The sequence below is a fragment of the Bactrocera dorsalis genome, chromosome 2 (genome assembly GCF_023373825.1).
Source record: "Bactrocera dorsalis isolate Fly_Bdor chromosome 2, ASM2337382v1, whole genome shotgun sequence".
Taxonomy (NCBI): domain Eukaryota; kingdom Metazoa; phylum Arthropoda; class Insecta; order Diptera; family Tephritidae; genus Bactrocera; species Bactrocera dorsalis.
The window spans coordinates 63,873,340-63,895,437 of record NC_064304.1 but is presented as its reverse complement, the minus strand read 5'-3'; the positions used below and the strand labels follow the sequence as shown (position 1 = coordinate 63,895,437).

The 22,098-nt window shown below is 35.5% G+C and overlaps 2 protein-coding genes across 3 annotated transcripts; one reads left to right on the top strand and one right to left on the bottom strand.

The window, feature by feature from the left end:
- Positions 1-3,981: 3,981 nt before the first annotated feature.
- LOC125776688 (uncharacterized) lies at positions 3,982-8,652 on the top strand. 2 transcript variants are annotated; one of them, XM_049450216.1, is made up of 6 exons: positions 3,982-6,047; positions 6,114-6,203; positions 6,309-6,374; positions 6,442-6,654; positions 6,719-6,875; positions 6,952-8,652. In XM_049450216.1, the coding sequence occupies exon 1, from the start codon at positions 4,935-4,937 to the stop codon at positions 5,871-5,873; it is 939 nt and encodes a 312-aa protein (XP_049306173.1). In that variant the 5' UTR covers positions 3,982-4,934; the 3' UTR covers positions 5,874-6,047; positions 6,114-6,203; positions 6,309-6,374; positions 6,442-6,654; positions 6,719-6,875; positions 6,952-8,652. The 2 variants fall into 2 exon arrangements, with proteins under 2 accessions (XP_049306173.1, XP_049306172.1); XM_049450215.1 differs by having other exon boundaries at positions 6,274-6,374; positions 6,952-8,648.
- A 2,055-nt stretch (positions 8,653-10,707) lies between these two features.
- On the bottom strand, positions 10,708-11,243 carry LOC125776136 (uncharacterized). Its single transcript, XM_049447017.1, has 2 exons — positions 11,092-11,243; positions 10,708-11,026 (listed from the first exon to the last, which is right to left on the bottom strand). Exons 1-2 carry the CDS (start codon positions 11,160-11,162, stop codon positions 10,708-10,710), a joined length of 390 nt encoding a protein of 129 aa, XP_049302974.1. The 5' UTR covers positions 11,163-11,243.
- Positions 11,244-22,098: the final 10,855 nt, after the last annotated feature.

Genomic DNA, 22,098 nt, shown 5'->3' with positions numbered 1-22,098 from the left:
AAGTACTAGAAAAAATTTAAATATTTCAAGCTAAAATATGAGGATAATGTTTAACTATTATTTATTAAATAACTAATTAAGCTTCTAGGTCCTGCAGACGTTGCCATTTCTTCTTAGTTATTGTTAAACTTTGTAAAAGCATAGACTGCTGAATTCCTAAAAAAGCACGGCTCTGATCACTTGGATCATGGAGTCGCTAAACCGAACTCTGGCGGTTCCTTCTCTACGCATATACCGAGGGAGTTGGAGGTGGGAAGAAGCCGTTGGAGAAAAGGGACGGTTAGCTTCTTCACGGGAGGGGTCTCCTGTCAGGAGCCGGAGTGCAGTCTCCTTCAGAGAAGTGACCATGGACTCAGATAGCAGGGCGGCGATTCCAGTCTTGAACTCATTAACAATTCAGAGCTGATCAAAGACCTAACCTCGCTATCAATAGCATCGAGTGTCTTTGTGATAGGAATGATATGAGCGCCAGATCACAGCGGAATCGCAGGAAATATGAGCTAGCAAGAAGAGGCACCCTAGAACCGCTATCGGTAGAATGGGAGCGGATCTGTGCTCCCGTATCTTATTCTATTACTGAATAGCTGGGTGTCGCGAAAGCTTATTCAGCGCTGGGCCACAATTTTACACACGCTGTCGTCATTGCCCTATAGACTTCTACGCAGTAAGGCTGGGAATCCTACCAGACGCCATCTGCAGAAGCTGTATGGAAGAATATTAGGTGGAAACAACTCAGCACTTCCTTCTTGGCTATCTTGCGTTAGGGAGGTCAAGACTTAATCATTTGAGGGCGCATACCTTCAGATATCCCACCGAACTGGCGGGAAGCGTTTTGTTAATTTATAAGTTCGAACACAGGGGTTCTTCTTTTCTATGGCCTCACAAAGGGCTACATACATATATGTATATTAGGGTGTGCCATTCTGAGGCAACCTTTTTTTTTTCAACTGAAAAACAGGCTCAAAACTTTCGAAAATGTGTAAAAAAAGTCACTCAATAGATGAGCTTCTAATATTAATATTAAGAGGTGCATATTTCAAATTTTCTGTTTTCCATATAAATTACTTAGAAAAAAAATCATTTTTTTTTCTTGTGGTGGTTATTGTGCGGAGGTTTTATATGTGCCCCGATGGCTGCCAGTAGGGATGGTTAACTCGATCCCGATTCTACTCGAGAATCGAGTTTTCTCGTAAAATAATCGATTTTAATCGACTTCGACTACTGGAGATTGATTCCGAAAAATCGATTATTTTACGAGAAAACTCGATTCTCGAGTAGAATGGGGATCGAGTTTACAATCCCTACTGGCAGCTATCGGGGCACATATAAAACCTCCGCACAACAACCACCACAAAAAAAATGATTTTTTTTCTATGTAATTTATATGGAAAACAGAAAATTTGAAATAGGCACCTCTTAATATTAATATTAGGAGCTCATCTTTTGAGTGACTTTTTTTTACACATTTTCGAAAGTTTTGAGCCCATTTTTCAGTTGAAAAAAAAGGTTGCCTCAGAAAGACACACCCTAATGTATATAGTAGTCCACGTCCGATCAACCATGTAGCTTAAACTAACCAAAGCACATTGAACTTAATCACTAAAAATAAACATAAACAATAAATGAAGGCTAACTTCGATATAGAAAAAAAACAAACACTCTGTTATATTATATTTACATACATACATGAGTGATGATACGTTATTTTGTTTAACGAAATCAAGCACTTGATGATACGTTTTTTTTGAATTTTTAATATAGCTTGGGTATTTTTGATCTCAGAAGCTTAAAAATTGTAACACATATGTAATATGATGTGGTGAATCGTATTCAGTAAAAAACTCAATTTTGAATTTTTTGATGATACGTTATTTTGCATTTCAGGTGACGATATACTCGTATATAAGTTAAGCAGTAATAACTGCTGGTCACCCACGTAAAAGCATCACCGAAAGCTGTTAAGTACCGAACGCTGTGAGAGCGATCACTGTAGTTAACAGCTATTACTTTACATCCCAGTAGTTGTAAAGCAAGTGCGAACCAATTTCCGTGAGAGCGATCATTGGATAACAACCCAGCTAGAACAGTGACGGTAACGTTACTTAGTGACATGCCGGTAACGCGTGCCAGTTTAATTGTCACTTTTTCCTATCACGTTCTTAAGGGCGAATCAAAAAAGCTCCCAAAACTTTTGTATACATGTGATCTTTTATCACCTTCTCACTCGCATATTTTCTGCTGTAATAAAACTATATCCTTCTTTCTCACACTTTCATTAAATTTGGGACAAATCGACAAAACTTCTTTCAGGAAAGCGTGAAGGTGCATTCTGCAATAGCCTAGTGGGTAAGCCACTCGCTTACCATTCCCTCAGTCTAGAGTTCGAAACCCGAATTTTTTTTTTTTTAATTAAAATGTTTTTATTAATTTCATTAATATTTTTTATATTAAAATTTTTTGAATTTAAGAAACTGAAAATAATCCATAATATTATATTTTTCTAATTACATTAGATTACTTTAAATTCATTTTTATAAATATTTTTAAGAAAAATTTAATTACATAGTAAGATATAGATTTTTAAAATAAACATTCATATTAAAATTATTATAGTTACACTATTAAAATTCATTTTTATAAATATTTTTAAGAAAAATTTAATTACATAGTAAGATATAGATTTTTAAAATAAACATTCATATTAAAGCTATTATAGTTACACTATTAAAATTCATTTTTGTTTATATGGACATTCTTAAATCCTACAACATTTTTTTTAAATTATTATCTAATTTATTTGCCAACAAAATACCTAAACCAGTTGACGATCACTATCACTATCACTAATATCACTATCACTGCTTAGCGAAAAATTAAGGGAGCTTTCTAAACTGCACCCCTCCACAATAGGATCAAATTCAGAATTTATATCTTTTTCAGAAAAGTTCATAAACTGATAAGCACTAAGAATAAAGGCCTTTTTTTCTCGGCTCATATAAGTACTGAATGTATTTTTTTTTTCATTTTAATTGTTATGTTTGCTACTTACCCTTTTCTCACACACGTTTGTAGTAACCACTTAAAAATTCTTTAATCAAATGTTATATACAAATTGTATAACAAGCAAACTTATTTAATTCCACAAAATGAAAACTTTTTATCGCGACGCGTTCATAAAAGAAATCGTTTTTCTTTGAATTCAATTAGTCTCAACGAACAAGCAAACGTCAAATTCACGGTATCATGCCGTACGCTTTCACATCCATTGTTTTCAATAAGCAATGACAGCTAAAACATCAGTTTGTCTTCTTTTGTTTTATTTTTCTTAACATCTGTTGAGTGAAGAGCGTGTAATATAAAACAAGCAAAAGACACAATTGATTGGTCTCTTACTCACTTGACAGAATTGTGAGGGTGTGTTAGTGACACGTAAAAATTGTGTAAATGTGTTGGAGTTTCGGTCACGCAGGTTTTGCTGGGAACATAACATTAACATAGCCAATACTTCGAAAACAAGCATGGGCGAACTAATGTGAGAGCGATCAGTGCACTTAGCAGCAACCCAGCAAAACCTGCGTGACCGAAACTCCCACACATTTACACAATTTTTACTTATTACTAACGCACCCTCACAAATCATTTAATTGCGTAAAGAGTCTATCCGCTGTGCCTTTTGATTGTTTTATATTACAAGCTCTTCACACAACATCTTTTCTATAAAAACAAAACAAAAGAAGACAAACTGATTTCGGACTTGCCACTTTTTATGGAAAACGATGCATGTAAAAGTATACAACATGATAACATGATTGTTTACATTCGTTTATTCGTTGCGAAAATTCGAATTCAAAGAAAAAGAAATTCGGCACGCGTGTTAAATTGTGAAAAATTTGTATTTTGATTATATTTTATGAAAGTGTATGAAAAGTTATTAAAAACGTGATTATAAAAGTGGTATATATATAATTTGAAAAGGTGAGTAAACGGAGTTAATTTTAATATGAAAAAAAAAATACATTTAGTGCTTACATGAGCCGAGAAAAAAAGGCTTTTAATGTCAGTGCCTCCAAATTTGCCAAAATATCTAGTATTAATGTGAATTCTGATAGTGATTCAAATGTGGAAGAATTGAGCTCCGTAGATATATCTTTAAATGATTATGATAGCCAAGATACCATTGATAGTGACAATGTGAATATTGTAGTGAAAAATGATAAATGCAAAGAAATAAAAGCTTGGGCTTTACGCAATAGGGTGTCCCACAATACAGTGACTGATTTGCTTCAAACCTTGCGAAAAATAGGTTTAGTAGATTTGCCCTTAACAGCAAAAAGTCTATTAGGTACAAGTAGAAAAAAGGTTAATATTGAAAACATTCCAAGTGGCGCGTTTTTATATAGAGGAATTCAAAATTATTTTGAGAAAAATTCATTTCCTCACCTTGAAATAAAAGATAGCATTGTACTTGATATAGGAATAGATTATTCAAAAATTCGAATAAGGTATTATGGCCAATTTTAGCGTCCATCGTTGATTTTCCAAACGAATTGCCATTTACAGTAGCATGTTTTTCTGGAACAGAAAAGCCCTGGAATATAAACGATTTCTTAAAAGACTTTTGTGAAGAAGTAGCTTATTTAAAAGAAAACGGTCTTCAGGTAGGTTCTTCTTCCGTTAAAAAGAAATTTAACATTCGTTTATTTTGCTGTGATTCTCCCGCTCGAGCTTTTGTCACAGGTGTGCAATCGCACACTGGAAAAAACAGCTGTTCGAAATGTGATCAAATCGGAGAATACAAAGAGAGAAGAGTTTGTTTTTCAAAACGAGTTAATCACTTAAGAACTGACTTGTCTTTTAAAAATAGAATTGATAAATCACATCATATTAATCCATTTAAATTTAGAGAAAGCATTTTAGAATTAGCTAATTTCAATATGGTCTCCCAATTTCCATTAGACCCGATGTATCTTGTAGATCTTGGTGTATGTAAAAAGTTGCTTCAATTACTAATTAAAAAAGGGAATATAAATGTAAGCAAAATTAACGAAAAAATAACTTTTCTCTCTAATTTAGTTCCTTCTGAGTTTGGCAGGATATGTAGAAGTTTAGATGAAATCAGCAATTGGAAAGCGACAGAGTTTAGGCAGTTTTTATTGTATATAGGCATATTTGTCCTAAAAGATTGTATTAGTAGTGACCATTACTACCATTTTTTATTATTGCACGCAGGAATAAGACTGTTATCATGTGAAAAATCATATAGTACTGAAGCTAACGTTGCCCAACAAATATTACAAGAATTCGTTGATTTGTTTGGGAATATATACGGAGACCATTTAGTTAGTTATAACGTGCATGGTTTACTGCATTTAACTGACTGCGCTAAGCAATTCGGTTCTCTAGATCAGTTTTCAGCCTATAAGTTTGAAAAAAATATGCAATATTTAAAAAAACTTATAAATAAACCGAATAAAATCCTTCAGCAATTGCATTTAAGACTTGATGAAAGAACTAATACAAACATTGAACCCAACAAAACTTCAAAAATTAATTTTTTTAATATAGAATTTAAAAAAGAAAAAGATTCTTATTGTTTTAGTGAAAAATTAGGGCCCATAAAAGTAATAACTATGTCAGACGAATCTGGTTGCGTTATGGTATCTGCACATTGTTTTTTAGATGTTGAAAATGATTTTGAAGAACCTTTAGAATCGTCATCGGGTTTAGGTATTTTAGTAGCGAAGAAATTAGATAAAAAGGTATTTAAAATCAAAAAAGACGACATAGTTTACAAATATTTCTCTATTCCTCATGAGGGAAAGTTTCTCCTTATACCCATTCTACATCATTTATTTCATAAATTTTCAAATTAGGATTTTTAAGTATTTATGTACATATATTTTTCTCGGCTCATTTTATTACATTTTCTTAAATTTTTGGAAAAGAACTTTGATACTGCCAATTTTTATTTCTCAATTAGATGGAAAATATATTTGACGAAATTGACTTGGAGGATTGTCCAACAACGTCTTCAACTCCCGCAAAAGGTATGTAAATAAATGTAAACTTACAAAATTTCGTTTCAATATATTGTTACGTTTTTGTTATTGTAGACCAATTACATTTAAAGCGTAAAAAGTTTAACACGTCTGGTTGCTACAATACAAAGGTCAGCATTTCAAAACGACCTGTGGAAGGAAACGGTAATCTAACATCCATATAATTTATTTCTTTAAATTTGTTTAATTTATTATGTTTCCAACCATTTTCCAGAGGTTATTGACATTTTAACCACTATTTCCAAACAGCTTGACGATTTGACGACGAGGGTATGCGATTTGGAAACTAAAATCGATAAGCATTTAAAAGAAAATGTAAGTGAACAGTTTTATATGCATATATTATTATTTTTCTCTACATGTCTCTTTGTTTCTTTTTCAGATTATTCATAAAAGTGAATAAATGGCGCAGCAAAAAACGGTTCGTGAATGCAAGGTCCTCATCCGCAAAATTCATCAATCGGTATGCCGAATGACTGGTGAAGATGTCGACAACGTTCAAACCGAAATTGCTTCCACCCTACCATTAAATACGCTTGCTGCAGCTTTGGAAGTTGACGAAAAATTGAAATGCGACGAATTTGCTGCTACAACGGTAAGTAATATATAAACTTTTTTCAATAAACAATTCAGTTTTTACATGCTATTTTTATTTACAGAAACAATTCGTTTTGAGGATAAAAGGTATTTCAGATAGTGTACATGATGTGTTGCGAAGTCTGTACACTGATGAACTTCTTTATTTATGTAACTGGGACGGTAGGGGTGGGAAGCAACCTCTCTCCAAATTCCTGCTGGTTTCCAACATTTTATACGGTAAATTCTGTTTTTTATTTAATTTTACTTACAATTATTTGTTTTAATTTGTAATTTTCATTATGTTTTTTTATAGATTCATTCATAACGTATGGATTGGCAATGTTCGAAAAACAAGTTCGAAAAGCCATTGAAATGAGCCACCATAGGCACAAACAAAGAATTTATAGGAAGAGGAAAACTGAGGAATGAACCCTTTAAATATTTAATAAAAAGTTATATGTATTTCTGATATTATTAAAAATAATTATTTTAATACATACTAGATTTTAAGAAAGCATTGCAAAGCAGGAATTGAATTAATAATGAAATATTTATTTTAATTTAAACATTAATGTAATTTTTGTTAAAAATAATTTGAAAAAAAAATTAAAAATAAAAAAATTAAAAAAAAAAATAAAAAATCTTTTATTTTGAGATTCGAACTCGAGTCTCACGGAATCAAGCCGTGCGTTTAACCACTAGGCTAGTATAGCATGCAACGTCGCGCTTTCCTGGAACCAGTTTTCCCCGTTTGCCTTAAATTTAACTAAAGTGTGAGTAGCGAGGATATAGTTTTATTGTAGCAGAAAATGTGTGCTCAAGAAGGTGATAAAAAATCACATGTATACAAAAGTTTTGGGAGGTTTTTTGATTCGCCCTTAAGAACGTGATAGGAAAGTGTGACAATTAAACCGGCACGCCTTACCGGCATGTCACTAGGTAACATGACCGGCACTGTTCTAACTGGGTAAACGACTTCAATACAAGTTGATTCGAATAATTGTGAGAGCACACTGAGCAGCTAACAGCGAGACGTGACAGAGAGCGAGGTTCAGCTTGTTCTAATTAGAACTAACAGCAGTGCGGTTGGTTGGAAATAGACCTTTTGGCAGGACACGTTGGTTGCTAAAGGAAAATAATATTTTAAGATCTTTTTGTAAAAATACTTTAATTTAATAAAGTTGATATTTAAAAAATAATTGAAAGTAAAATTATAATTGGCGCCCAACGTGGGGCTAGCAAAATCTTTAGTCTCAATTTTTATTAAAATTTCGTATTTCTTGAAATGTGGAAAAGTTTCGAAAAACTAAAACGAACACGTGAACATTGCTGTCTGCTGACTAAAAAAGAACCCGCCCACAGAAGAGCTTAAACCACGTTTTTCATTTTGCTTTAAATTGGATGCTTTGGGACAAAAGCATGAAAAGCTAACCATTGCTGAAAAAATCACTGGATTCTATCAATTTTTGAGACATCTGCTGTGATATCTTACGAAGCAATCGCCTTTAAACAAAATTTTATGGATGTAGCAAACTAAACCACGTGCTAAGAGAAAGTGAATTACGTAAGTGACTTACTCAGTGCTTTTTTTCTTAATAAATATATTTAAATACTGTGATCATCATTGGAATTCGATGTATTTTTGAAACTTTTGTATAAATCTAACTTGATTTGTGATTGATATAAGACGGTATTTTATTATACCGGGTTTTTGCGCGGTCAATACTTTAATGTGCGACGTAGATTTGCGAGCCTTTTTAAGAGTTTAGTTCTAAATGATAAAGATCAACCAAAAATGAATACTGAGGAGTTAACTGCTATAGTAACAGCTGCGGTATCAGCCGCCTTAAGCTCACAAAAAGAGGAATACGATAAAAATTTGAACGAAATCTCAACAAGATTTAAGGCCTAAAGGCCTAACTATAATGTGAATAAGCTAGCTTAAGCCAGCGTAAGCAACTGTCCGAATACACACAAATTATATGTTGCAACTAAAGGGTGATTTTTTAAGAGCATACTAATGCATGAAAATCCTAACCTCAAAAAAATCACCCGTTATAATGTGCATAACATCAAGTTTCGTTAAGTTTTGTCAAACGTCATTTGCTTAAGCAAAGTGCGAAACTGATCGCATGTTCCGTACGGAATCAGCTGTTTTCTCTTTTTGTCAACAGATACATCGTTTTGAATTTGAAGATGGAGAACGACGAATGTTTTATACAAAATTTAATGGAAAATATTGAAAAAGGAAATGTTTTTACGACAAACAATATGCCTTTTCTTTCAATCGGGTGTATATAAAAAAATCTATATGATCAGTCCTCTTCATTTCTAGGAATCGTACAAAAAAACTATCCTACTTTCTCTTCCTGTTTATTTCCCTCACTGAACATGACCGAACTCTATTTTTTAATTTCACTAATTTCTGTCAATATGCGTATTCCTTCTAAAACAGAAGTAAGCATTTTAATTGTTTTTAAATATGCATTTTGAAAAAATGAACAGAAATTTAAAATATTTAAAAACAATTAAAATGCTTTCTTCTGTTTTAGAAGGAATAAAAATATTGACAGAAATTAGTGAAATTACAAAAAAAAGAGTTCGGTCGTGTTCAGTCAGGGATATAAACAGAAAAAGGAAGAAGGAAGGTTTTTTTGTACGATTCCTGCAAATAAAGAGGATTGACCACAATGATTTCTTTCTTATTCTTTTTTCAAGGAACTTCGTTTCAATCGTTGGCATGGTCATTTCAACTGGGGAAGGAAACGGTTAGGCGCATTATTCTGGAGACAGCTGAAGTCCTTTGGACAAAGTTAGGCGCTGTGTATGTATCTGAGCCTAATGAAGAAGATTTCAAGCAAATTTCTCAAGACTTCTGGGAACTGTGGAATATGCCCAACTGTGTTGGAGCTATTGATGGGAAGCATATCGCTATTCGATGCCCACCTAAAAGCGGTAGTCAATTTTTCTGCTACAAAAAATTTTTTCTATTGTGTTGTTAGCAGTATGTGATGCACGATATCGGTTTACCTATATAGATATTGGCGCATATGGAAGTCAGAGTGATGGTGGTGAGGACTTTTATATTTGTGCATTTGTTTTTTTTTTAATTAATATTATTGTTTCTCTTTACATGTGAAGGTATTTTTCAAGTGAGTCGATTTGGAAAGAGGTTGCTAAATCAGAAACTTCCCATCCCTCCAGCGAAAAACTTACCAAATACGCAACAAAAAACTCCACACTTCTTCGTTGGTGATGCTGCCTTTCCTTTAGGGATAAATTTAATGCGCCCATACCCTGGGGGAATGCTACCAAATGAAAAAGAGGTGTTTAATAAAAGGTTATCAAGAGCTCGTCGCACAATAGAAAACTCTTTTGGAATACTAGTAGCGCGTTGGCGAGTTTTACTAACAACATTACATTTATTTCCGGAAAATGCAGAAAAAATTGTTTTGGCGTGCGTTGCCTTACATAATTTTATTATGCTTAATAACGTTAATGAATCTTCGTATATTGCAAGCAACTATGCTGATTGGGAGGACTCTAATGGTGATTTTCATGACGGTATATGGCGTAGAGAAGTTGAAAGTAATATCCCATCGATTACGCAATCTTCTAATTTGCATCATTACGGTGGAAGAAGTTCTTTGGAAATAAGAAATAACTTATGCAGTTTTTTTAACAATTTTTAAAACATTTTCTAAAATCACATATCTAACATCATTTCGAACTTGTTTATTTCTTTTTTAATAAAACTAAATGTGGTTTAATTAAATTCATTCAATTCTTTTTATTAAATTACTCAAAAGAGTTCAGGTACATGCATTTTATGCATATTTTTATAATAAATATGTACATATATTTGCTATAAAAAATATAAAGTATACTAAAAAAAAAACAGGGCTCCATGCTTTTTAAAAAATAAATAAATTATCTTGAATTCTTGTTTCCTCAATATCACTCATCACTATATAGGAATTCATCAATTTGCTGGGACTAGTTGAGACGCTGTGAGTCAGGAGAGGGCACAATAGACCCTAGGTCGCGGTGCAATCCTCATTTATCTAATCTAAGATTGTCTATTTTCGCGACGTAAGCGATATAATTCCAAGATCATTTTCTCCTGGAATTCATCTTTGACCGACACTGGCAGGTCCTTCATCAGACACAAAACCGTCGTCATAAAAGCCTCGTTAGTTTCACATATTTCAGCCGGCGCCGCCATCTGCTTTTCTAAATTATTTATAGTTGCGCCAAGCTTCTGGTAGAGACTTTCTAATTCACTACTTTTCTTCTTCTTCTGAGGTGGCGATGGACTTTCAGTCAAACTATCCGTTGTTGACGAATCCAAGACAGATTCTGCATTTGCTTCTGCATTATCACGGGTGCTGTACAATGAAAAAGTTATATACAAATAAAACAAACAAACAAAAGTTATATACAAAGTACATACCGACGCGGTGTGACGGAGTCTTTTAAAAACATCATGGGTTTCAAAAAACGCCATTCCTCCAAGTAGCACATTCCGCTACCTGATGGAGCTTCTAGCCTTTTTATTTCCTTGCAGAATCGCTCCCGGAGTAGCTTCCATCTATGTTTGCATTCTAGATCTTTTAATTGAAACAAACATAAAAAATATATAATACAAAAATATATGTTCCTATAACAGTGTTAATACATACCACTTTTGCCGCATTGTTCTGCAATTGCCTGCCATGCTTTATCTTTATTTATACGATTAAAATAAAATGGATCCCTTTTATCGTACAAACATTTCTTTTTTTCTACACTTTCTATTAAAGCTTGGATAAAGCATTCGTCGTCCTCCATATTTAAATTTAAAATGATTTTATCTGTTGACAAAACACTCTTCTTCTTCTTCTTCTTCTTCAAAACGATGTATCTATTGACAAAAATAGAAAACAGCTGATTCCGTACGGAACATGCGATCAGTTTCGCATTTTGCTTAAGCAAATGACGTTTGACAAAACTTAACGAAACTTGATGTTATGCACATTATAGTTGCAACATACAATTTGTGTGTATTCGGACAGTTGCTTACGCTGGCTTAAGCTAGCTTATTCACATTATAGTTAGCCCTTTACATGTACGTCAACAGCTAACGCAGAGAGTTTCGAAGAGGTTAGGATTTCAGGTACCGTGCGTTGCAAGGAAACTCTTGACCTAGTTAAATCTTTGCCTGAATTCAATGGTAGGCAAGAGACTTACGACTCATGGAGGCAAGCCGCACATACGGCCTATAAATTATATGAACCTTATGATGGAAGCGCTAAACATTATCAGGCAGTGCAACACTGTTCTTAACTTTAAGGCTATAGTGGCAAGATTAGATTTCACGTACGCTGATAAGCGACTAATATATTTAATTGAACAGGAGCTAAGTACCTTGAGACAAGGAAATCTGACAGTGTTGAATTTCTACGACGAAGTCGAAAGAAAGCTTACGTTGCTTACCAATAAAACTATCATGACATATGAAAGTCACATAGCTAACTGAATAAATGATAAATATAGGTTAGATGCATTACGTGTTTTTGTCTCTGGCCTTAGGAATCCCCTTTGCGATATACTATTTTCCACTCGTCCAACAGATTTGCCTTCTGCTTTGGCACTTGCCCAGGAAGTAGAAGCAAATCATGAACGATACATGTTTACATCAAACTACTCTAAACATCTTGAGTTAAGAGAATAGATGAGACCAAGAGCAACCAAATAGAATCACGTAGTGGTCATAAAAACTCCTACTTCTAAAATAGACAAGAAAAGCGCAATCTTTCGAATAATAATACAAATCAGGGCACCGAACCAATGAACATAGATCCATAAACATCTGGTTTCCGCCGCTCAACGGAGTTCGAGCACCACAATCCCAAAAGAAATTTTTTATAGCGAAATAAGTCACAAAATTTGCACGTCTCTAACAATCGGCAAATCCCTTTTAATACAGGCAATCAAGGTCAGCAAATTAAGCGACCTCCTGTATCAGACAGAAGTACTGGTCGAAAAGTCGAGAGAATCCACCGCATATCAGATACATCAGAAGATGTAGCAACAAAAATTCTTCGTGCGGTAGTATTGTAGAACGGGAAATCGAAGATATCGAAGAAATTAGTTTTTTAGAAAGGGTGCCCAGCTCCCTTGGACCAAACGAACAATAGGAGTTGAGGGCAAAGAGATAAGAATGTTAGTGGACACAGGAGCTTCAAAAAGCTTTATAAAGCCCCTTACTGAATTAAAAGGCATTGTGCCTTTAACGATACCGTTCGTAGTTAAATCAGTTCACGGCGAGAGCAAAGTAGGGCAAAAATGTAAAATTAACTTCTTTGGCATAAATTCAGATTTTATAATATTACCTGCTAACGCAAGTCAATGCAGTCGTAGACCTTCAAAAAGGTGAAATAGTTCATGATTTTGGAATTGAAAAATTATATTTTATAAAAATTGACAAAATTAATGCTTTGAAATAAATATGATTAAAAAAAGATCACAGGCTTTCGTCGATCCGAACGAATCAGTGCCATATAACACAAATGTAGTTGCTAGGATTCGTACAAAACATGAAGAACCGATTTATTTTAAGATGTATCCATATCCAATGGGGGTAGTTGACTTTATTAACAATGAAATAAAAGAGCTTTTACGAAATGGTATTATAAGACGGTCTACGTCTCTCTACAATAACCCCATTTGGGTCGTGGACAAGAAGGGCATTGATGTGTTTGGCAATAAAAACAAGCGTCTGGTGGTAGATTTTCGCAAACTGAACGAAAATACCATTGACGACAAATACCCAATACCAAATGTCAATTCGATTTTATCAAATATGGGACATGCACAATACTTCACAACCCTTGATTTGAAGTCTGGATTTCACCAGATCGAGCTCGCTGAGCGAGACAGGGAAAAAACAGCCTTTTCCGTTAGCAACGGAAAGTATGAATTTTGTAGGCTACCTTTCGGATTAAAAAACGCGTATTTTTCAAAGACATCTTAAGGGAAAAGTTGGGAAAAAGCTGCTTTGTTTGTGTAGATGGTGTTATTATTTATTCCGAATCTAAAAAACAACACATTAAAAACATAGACTGGGTCTTGAAGAGTCTACATGACGCTAAAACGAGGGTGTCAGTCCACTAGTTCAAATTTTTCAAAACTGAAACAGAGTATTTCGGATTTATTGTATCACGGGGTGGCATTAAGACGTGCCCAGATAAAGTTAGCACAATGCCAAACTTCCCAATCCCCGAAACCTTGAACGGTCTCAGGTCCTTTCTAGGATTAGCAAGCTACTATAGATGCTTCGTGAAAGACTTTGCCAGTATATTCAAACCATTGACTGATATTTTGAAGGGGGAAAATGGAAAAGTTAGCGCTTACAGATCCAAAAGAGTGAAAAAACTTTTGGTATTAATATCATCAATGCTCCACCTTTGCATAGCTGCTCCAATGGTCAGGTAGAGAGGTTTCACAGCACTTTAATTGAAATTGCAAAATGCCTGAAGCTGGAAAGATGTATTGATGATACGATACGACCTTGCTGTCAACCATTGAATATAACAAAACAATACATTCTGTTATTAAAATGAGGCCAGTAGAAGTATTTAGATCCACCATTGATGAACCGAATAATGAAGTATTTGAACGTATTAGATGTGCGCAACAAAAAGAGCTCACAAGTCACAACAAAAACAGAACCGAGCGTGTTTTTAAAGAAGGAGATAAAGTTATGCTAAAAAGAAATACTAGACTAGGTAATAAGTTAACACCACTGTATGAGGAACATACAATTGAAAAAAACCTAGGGAGTACAGTTTTAATCAAGGAGAGGGTGGTCAATAAAGACAATTTAAAGTAAATACTAGTCTGGCCCCATTTATTCTTTGATATTCCAATAACAGAAACCTAGGCTTATTACAAAAAATTAAATTTTGCTGCATCGAATTTTATGCTGACTAGGTAACTGAGCATCTCACGAATATTCATTTCCACTATGTAAAACTTTTGTACTTTTAAATTTTTGTTAACTATAATGAAATGGAATCGAATAATTGTGAGAGCAAACTGAACAGCTAACAGCGAGATGTGACAGAGAGCGAGGTTCAGCTTCTTCCAATTAGAACTAACAGCAGTGCGGTTCGTTGGAAATAGACCTTTTGGCAGGACACATTGGTTGCTAAAGGAAAATAATATTTTAAGAACTTTTTGTAAATATACTTTAATTTAATAAAGTTGATATTTAAAAAGTAGTTGAAAGTAAAATTATAATTCATATTTAGTTGTCATTACCCCTGAACTCTGAAACTTGCTTTATTTTACATATTTTTTTGTTAATTCGTGTTTAGGATTTTTTGTAAACTCGGAAATATTTACTTCATTAATAAGGTTTATATTTTATTTTAATGTCCTGAAAGGTGCCATCCAGTGTTTCAATCGCTCGCTTGTGCGACATTGTGCATTCATCCCACACGATCAATTTACACTATTGCAATATTGCTCGCGACTACTACATTTGCTGATGTTGCAAATGGTCGTTTTTTCACTTGCAAGGTTCAGTGGGAACTTGAATACTTAATGGACGTTCTGCCACCATTTAGCAATGTTACGGATGCAACAGCAAGACTCTTTAGGAAAGCTTGGGCTTCCCTCTGGTGCGTCCAAGAAAATAATTCCCCATTGCCGGCTACACTGTTTCTTGTTGAAATTAAAATTTTTTCTTTCCAGTAGTCCGCAGGAGCATATCATAATCGCAAGGAGCTTTCTCAATATAGTCGCTGTTTCGTCACGGTGGCCGTTGTCTTCAAGCAACCCATCGCACGGGCGGAAAATTGCGATAATAAAATTTGCAGTGTTGCAACTCGGACTTGCAGGTTTGGCTCTGTAAAATACTTACATGCGCTCGCCATTGGGGAGAAACACAGCAATATGGGTTACTGTTGGGGGCGTTACTATTTAGCGGTACTTTCCTGTCTCACGGTGAAAATGGCCTGGTCACTGACCTTATTTATGTATCGTTATTCATTACGATGACATATGCATGATCCGACAGCTCGTTCATTCATATGAAAACGCGTTTTGGTATAATCATGAAAATAGCGGGGGCTGTCAATAAATGACGACGGAATGATCAGGATGTAATCCAAATCATTCGGGTTGACACTGTCGTCATTTGCAAGCTACTTTAAAGGCCCCAGCACGCATCTTGCTCTGATTCTGAATATATGCATATATACATACATACATATGTATGTCGGCTGGTGCGTTAGAATCTGCTATCTTTATCGATGATGATCAACATGTGGGCAAATCAAATCATTCTATAGAAACTGTGCGTGAATTCATCAAAAATCAGCCGAAATCATCATTGAAATTCATGGAAATGGAATCGGACCAAACATCGATTTATCGCATTTTGACCGAACATTGGGGCTTTCGAAAGGTGTGTGCACGGTTTGTTCCGCACAAATTCACTGACGACCAAAAATTGCTCGGTTCGGTGGACGCTTGTGACCGATTATTTAACCAAAAATGACATTTTAACCATTAACCACTCCTTGTATTCACCTGATATGGCACCGTGCGACATCTTCCTTTTCGCACCGGCATACTGGCGGCCATACCGGACAACGAGCTAAAACACTCGTTCGACATGGTTGTGGACCGTATTGAAGCAGAAGGAGACTATTTTGAATAAAATAAATTGATTTTGCCGAAAAAAACATTTCTTCTGTTTTTTTTTTAAGTCCTATTTACTTTGAAAAGCTCCTTGTATGTAGCGCAGACGCTCGCTCCTTATCTTTTCATACATAGTAGCAAACTAAAATTATTTTCTCGGGACATTATATGGATTGAGTAAAAGTAAATGCAGTTTACTGTGTTTGTTTGAGTGAAATTAAAGTTATATCACTCTTGTCTCTTCCAATAAATCAAGGGGTACTTTATGGCATCAAAATATCGGTGAGTGTCTGCAATTCTGACAAGAGAGTCATCGTACACAACATTTCTCGGTGCTGTGAAATCAGCGGCTGCAACCACAACCGCTACCTTGTCCGTTAGTCGTCGCGTACGCGTCTACCATAAAATACACCTGTAAAAATTGTGGCTGCTCATTAAGTATTGGCAACACAGATCCGGTTTTGTGATGTACTTGGCCCCGCACTGTGAATTTTGTCCACCCCTAATGATGCCATGTGAAAGCATTCGTTGTATTTTTTACACAGTTTAGGAACTGTCGAGATTTATCAGTTTCACCCGGGGCTACTGTAATCCAATGTTGCGTTCTATTCAAAAACACATGTTTCAAATACGCTCTAAGAATTTCAGACCCCTGACCTTTACGCTGTGCGTTTGCCTTACTCCGAAAAGCTGCCTCTTCAGATATTTCTGATGCACCCTGAGAAGCTATTTGCATAGCATTTTCCCTGACGTCAAGCATAAACCTGTACAAAAGTTTATCTAGCTTAGACTTCTGTCTGAAGTACAGCTTGCTCACGTCTGAGGAAGATTCCATTTACGTTGCGAGTCATAACTGGTCACTCAAAAAAATGTCAAAAATAACTTACTCCTAGAAATATGAATCTATCGAAATAACTATAGAACTTGTAGCTAAAATATTGCCACTATTAATAATTTTATCTAAATCTAGTTGAGTAACAAAGAATAACTTAGTAATATAATTGTATGTATGTATGATTTTCGTAAATTTTGAAGTGATTTGAGACGCCCACTGGAGGGATGCCATAAACGCGTTCATAATCATAGATCACTCATGGTATGGACAGCATTTTCATCAAAAGGCAAGTCCAGAATATGGAGAAAAAACTCAATGATTTTTCTCTTTAACCCTTGGAAAATTGTATTGCTGGAGTTGCGTAATTTAAGTCCAGTTTTGAATCCGCTCGAAGATCTGTGGGGAATTATTGCAAGCAAAAGGTATACATCTTTCGAGTAGTATGACGGTCTTAAACAACAAAAAATGCAACAAATAAAGACAAAATTCATATGTGCATGCTAAAAAATTGATGAAGTGATTGTACCATCGTCTCCAATTGGTAAAATCTCTTTATAAAAAATTCAATACTAATTGATTTATAATTTTATATATTAATAAATAATTTTTTGCATATACAAATTTGAATATAATTTTGTTGCTAAATATTCAGTTCTTTTAATTATAGTATCATAGAAAAAAGTTGTTAATTATTTGACTATTTGATTATTTGTTGGTACCTATTTAAACAAATAATTAAGTACATTAAAGAACTATTATGAACTAATAAATACTGCTTGCTTATTACCAGAATATTTTTAAACATAATTCTATTGGAACCAAAAAATACCTATTTTTAAACAAGTAAGGAATAGCTAAGTTCGGGTGCGACCGCGCATTTTATACTCTTTCAACGTCAACCAGAGGATCGGAATCCAAGCAATTAAATACAAGTATATTCATATAGTATATGTACTATAGGTATAATATGTATATAACGCATTCACTGAATAACATATTAATGCAAAAGGTTTGTCAGAAAAACGAAAATCAATACATGTTGCATAAGGGAGTTCGGTTAGTTTAAAACCGTTTTTATCTATTTTTTGCAATATCAAAAAAAATTCGCACTAAAAAATGTTGCCTCGGTTTGATTAAGTACCTCACTTACAATCAATGGCGTAAAGACAGCCGGATGTCCGAAAATTTCGATGTTAGTAGAGAGTTCTAAGTCAAGTTTTCGCAAAATTTTTTCTACTTTGGCATAAAGATACATGGGTAAAACAGCTCTCTCATTTTCATTTTAATAACACCCATATTCGCATATACTTGTACATATATGCATATCAGAGAGCTGCATTGGGTATGTTCGAACCTGTTCGATCACCCTCATTAAAAATCGAGCACGAGCGAGCACCACACTCGGCAGCAATGGGTTCGATCGAGTGGCACACCCGGCAGCTGCTTTCCGAGTGTTCGAGTCTGTTTGATCATACTCTCTTCAAAACGATCACAAGCGAGTGTCCACACTCGACACCCGCAGCTAACCCGAGATGTGTTCAACTATTGCCACGGATACTCGGACAGAACACGGGTGTAGAAGAAATGTATCAAATTTTTCTGAGCAAAAATATGAGAAATTATTAATGTTGTATACACTTTAACAGTCAATATTATTGAAATACAGCATTTAAACTATATGTATGCATGTATCAAAGGAATGACGCATTTTAAAATTAAAAATATATTTGCATAACCATAACATAAGACCAGACAAGCTGTAACTGCCATTCGCAATTTTGCAACCAATAAAATCTTCTTTTTTCGGCCATTATTTTCAATAAATATCATGTAATACGTATCATATAACATTCTTAACACTCACAAAGCAAATTAATCAACTGTACTGACGATTACACATAAACAAAAAATGCTTTGCACACTCGAGCCTAAACTCGGACACTCGAATATATTGATCCGCAAAACACCCGAACCCAAACAAACACGTATGAACGACACTCGAGTGTTGTGATCAACACGTTCGTCTGCGCACAGTCGCTAACAAGCAATCCTTCTGCTCGTTCAAAGAAAGCAATACAAGCCGGTTTCGGGTAAGTGTTCGAGTGTGCACGGAAATTGTGTATCCGTTGCAGATCTCTGATGCATATAAACTCAACCGGAAATTCGATACCTATTATAGTAGGTGGCTAAATGGGTATCAGCCTTCCCACTTCTGCCCGTCAACATCATCCCACACATCTACGTACATATGCAACACTGATTCGCCACATTCCCCTCACTCATCATCACTTTCTTCACATCATCCACCACGTTCTAACACACACACAAGGACATCACACACCAACATCTACTTTCGCCGAAGACATGTACAAAAAGGACGGACACCTTGTTTAACATCTTCATTCTGGCGCTACGATATCGGCACAATCGACTCGTTTTTCCTTTTTTTCCGAACTTCTACGCTAATTGAAAGTGTTTTGTGAGGCGAAAATTTTAATTATATTTTAAAGTGTTTTGTGAGCCTATCATTATAAGCATAACAAAAAGGGTAAACTTTATACATTGTACCTACCCACATATCATAAATATCATAATATAAACTGTGAACATAAATCCGGAAATATATCTGAATTACAAGCTTGAGAATCTCTTGGTCTATACCTCTTCATCTATACCTGTGTTTTATCGTTTTGGTTTTTTTGCAAAAATACACGGTGAGTGCGGACAAGGTAACACATACAAAGAAACATGGTCCTTCGAGCCGGATCTGAACCAGCGACCTATGGATCTACAGTCCAAAGTAGCGCTTTTTCAAAAAAAGCCACGGGTTTAGTTGCAACAGCAACTCCCGAAACAGAAACGCAACAAAATTGCCAAGAGACACCATGCTGCTCCAAGGCATTAAAAACTCAAACGCTACACAGCGAAAATCATAGTAGAGTACTACTACCCACAGCAGTTGTCTCCATCGAACATCGAGGAGAACTGTTCAAACTAAGAGCCTTAATAGACCAAGGGTCCCAACGGTCCTTTATAGCGTCTAAGGCCCAAAATAAATTAAAATTGCCAACAAAACAAGCCAATTATGAAATTACGGGAATGGGCGGAAGAGTAGTACAAAACTCTAACAAAATATGCCCCATTACCCTAATTTCTCCCCAAGCGGATAAGCGCATTCAAGCAAATGCTATTGTCTTACCGCAACTAACAAACATGCTTCCAAGCTATCAAATAAATAGCAAGCATTGGGATAAGATTTCACATCTGACTCTAGCAGATCCCAACTGCAACACCCCCGCTCAAATAGACCTGCTATTAGGCAGCGATCTCATATCGCAAATTATACTAGAAGGTGTTGAAAAAATTTCTAAAACACTACTGGCGCAAAATACCATTTTCGGATGGGTCCTAAGTGGACTAGTTGCGGAACCAGTCACAGCACTGACAACTCAAGTTGAGGAAATCTCAAACGAGTACCTCAATTCACAATTGAGAAAATTTTGGGAGTTAGAGGAACTCCCCCCCATTTCAATTACAACACCAGAAGATCAGTATTGTGAAGACTTTTACAAAGCCACAACTACTCGATCAGCTAATGGTCGGTATGTCGTACGACTACCACTAAAACAACAATTCCCAGACACACTCGCCTTAGGTCACTCTCGCACCTCTGCAATGCAGCAGTTTCTAAGTATGGAAAAAAACCTACTTAGAAAAGGTGAGCTAAAACAAGATTATGATGGTGTCTTGGAAGAATACCTCCATTTAGACCACATGGAGGAAGTAAGCCCATGTGAAAAAATCATAAGAGGCAAATATTACTCTTTCTACTTGCCACATCATGCAGTAGTAAAGCCTGACAAAAAAACAACAAAAGTCAGAGTTGTCTTCAATGCCTCCAGAACCACTAGCTCGGGGAATTCCCTAAATGACATTCTATTTACGGGACCCACACTCCAACCAGATCTAATGCTCCTCATATTGAACTGGCGTATATACAAATACGTATTCAATGGGGATGTCGAAAAAATGTATCGACAAATAATTGTTCATAAAGATGATCAAGACTTCCAACGGATTATTTTCCGAAAATCTGCCAATAGTCCACTACGCGACTTTAAATTAAAAACAGTAACCTTTGGCGTAAACTGTGCTCCATACTTAGCCATTCGCACACTCCACGAACTGGCAGAAAACACAAAGTCAGAATTTCCTCTGGCAACACAAGTGTTAAAAACACAGACGTATGTAGACGATATCTTGTCTGGGAGCCACAGCCTCTCACAAGCATACGAGTCCTTATCACAAGTGATAAAGGCCCTCAACACCGCAGGGTTTCCCCTAAAAAAGATCACAGCTAATCACCCAAATATCTTGCAAAATATTCCAAACGACAATTTGTTGGATACTAATTTCCTTATATTCGAAAAGGAAAGTACAACAAAAACACTGGGCATCCAATGGAATGCGATATCGGACCAGTTTTCCTACACGACTGAGTCCATATCCGCATTATCCGCCATTACAAAACGCCAAATTCTCTCCTCTGTGGCAAAACTTTTCGACCCCGCAGGATGGCTTTCGCCAATTATGATACAAGCGAAAATCCTGATCCAAGAATTATGGCTAGACGGAACTGACTGGGACGAACAAGTGAAACCTCTTCGCTTAGAAAGATGGTCCCAGTTTGCTAATAACCTAAAAGACATTTCGCAGATACACATTCCACGGTGGGTAAACTATTCCCCCGAATACAAAGTGGAACTACACGGCTTCTGCGACGCCTCTGAAAAGGCATATTGTGCCACTATATATGTGCGCACCCAAAGCGATATTGCAACTACAAGCCACCTACTAGTGGCAAAAGCAAAAGTTGCGCCTCTAAAAACCATAAGTCTACCACGACTTGAACTCTGTGGCGCTCTGCTCCTAGCA

What these genes read in the sequence shown, in the direction of transcription:
- LOC125776688 (XM_049450216.1), top strand. Translation starts at nt 4,935, where the DNA reads ATGGTCTCCCAATTTCCATTAGACCCGATGTATCTTGTAGATCTTGGT.
- LOC125776136 (XM_049447017.1), bottom strand. Translation starts at nt 11,162, where the DNA reads ATGTGCTACTTGGAGGAATGGCGTTTTTTGAAACCCATGATGTTTTTA. An exon ending in GACTCCGTCACACCGCGTCG is followed by an intron (nt 11,027 to 11,091) that starts GTATGTACTTTG and finishes TTCATTGTACAG; the next exon opens with CACCCGTGATAATGCAGAAG.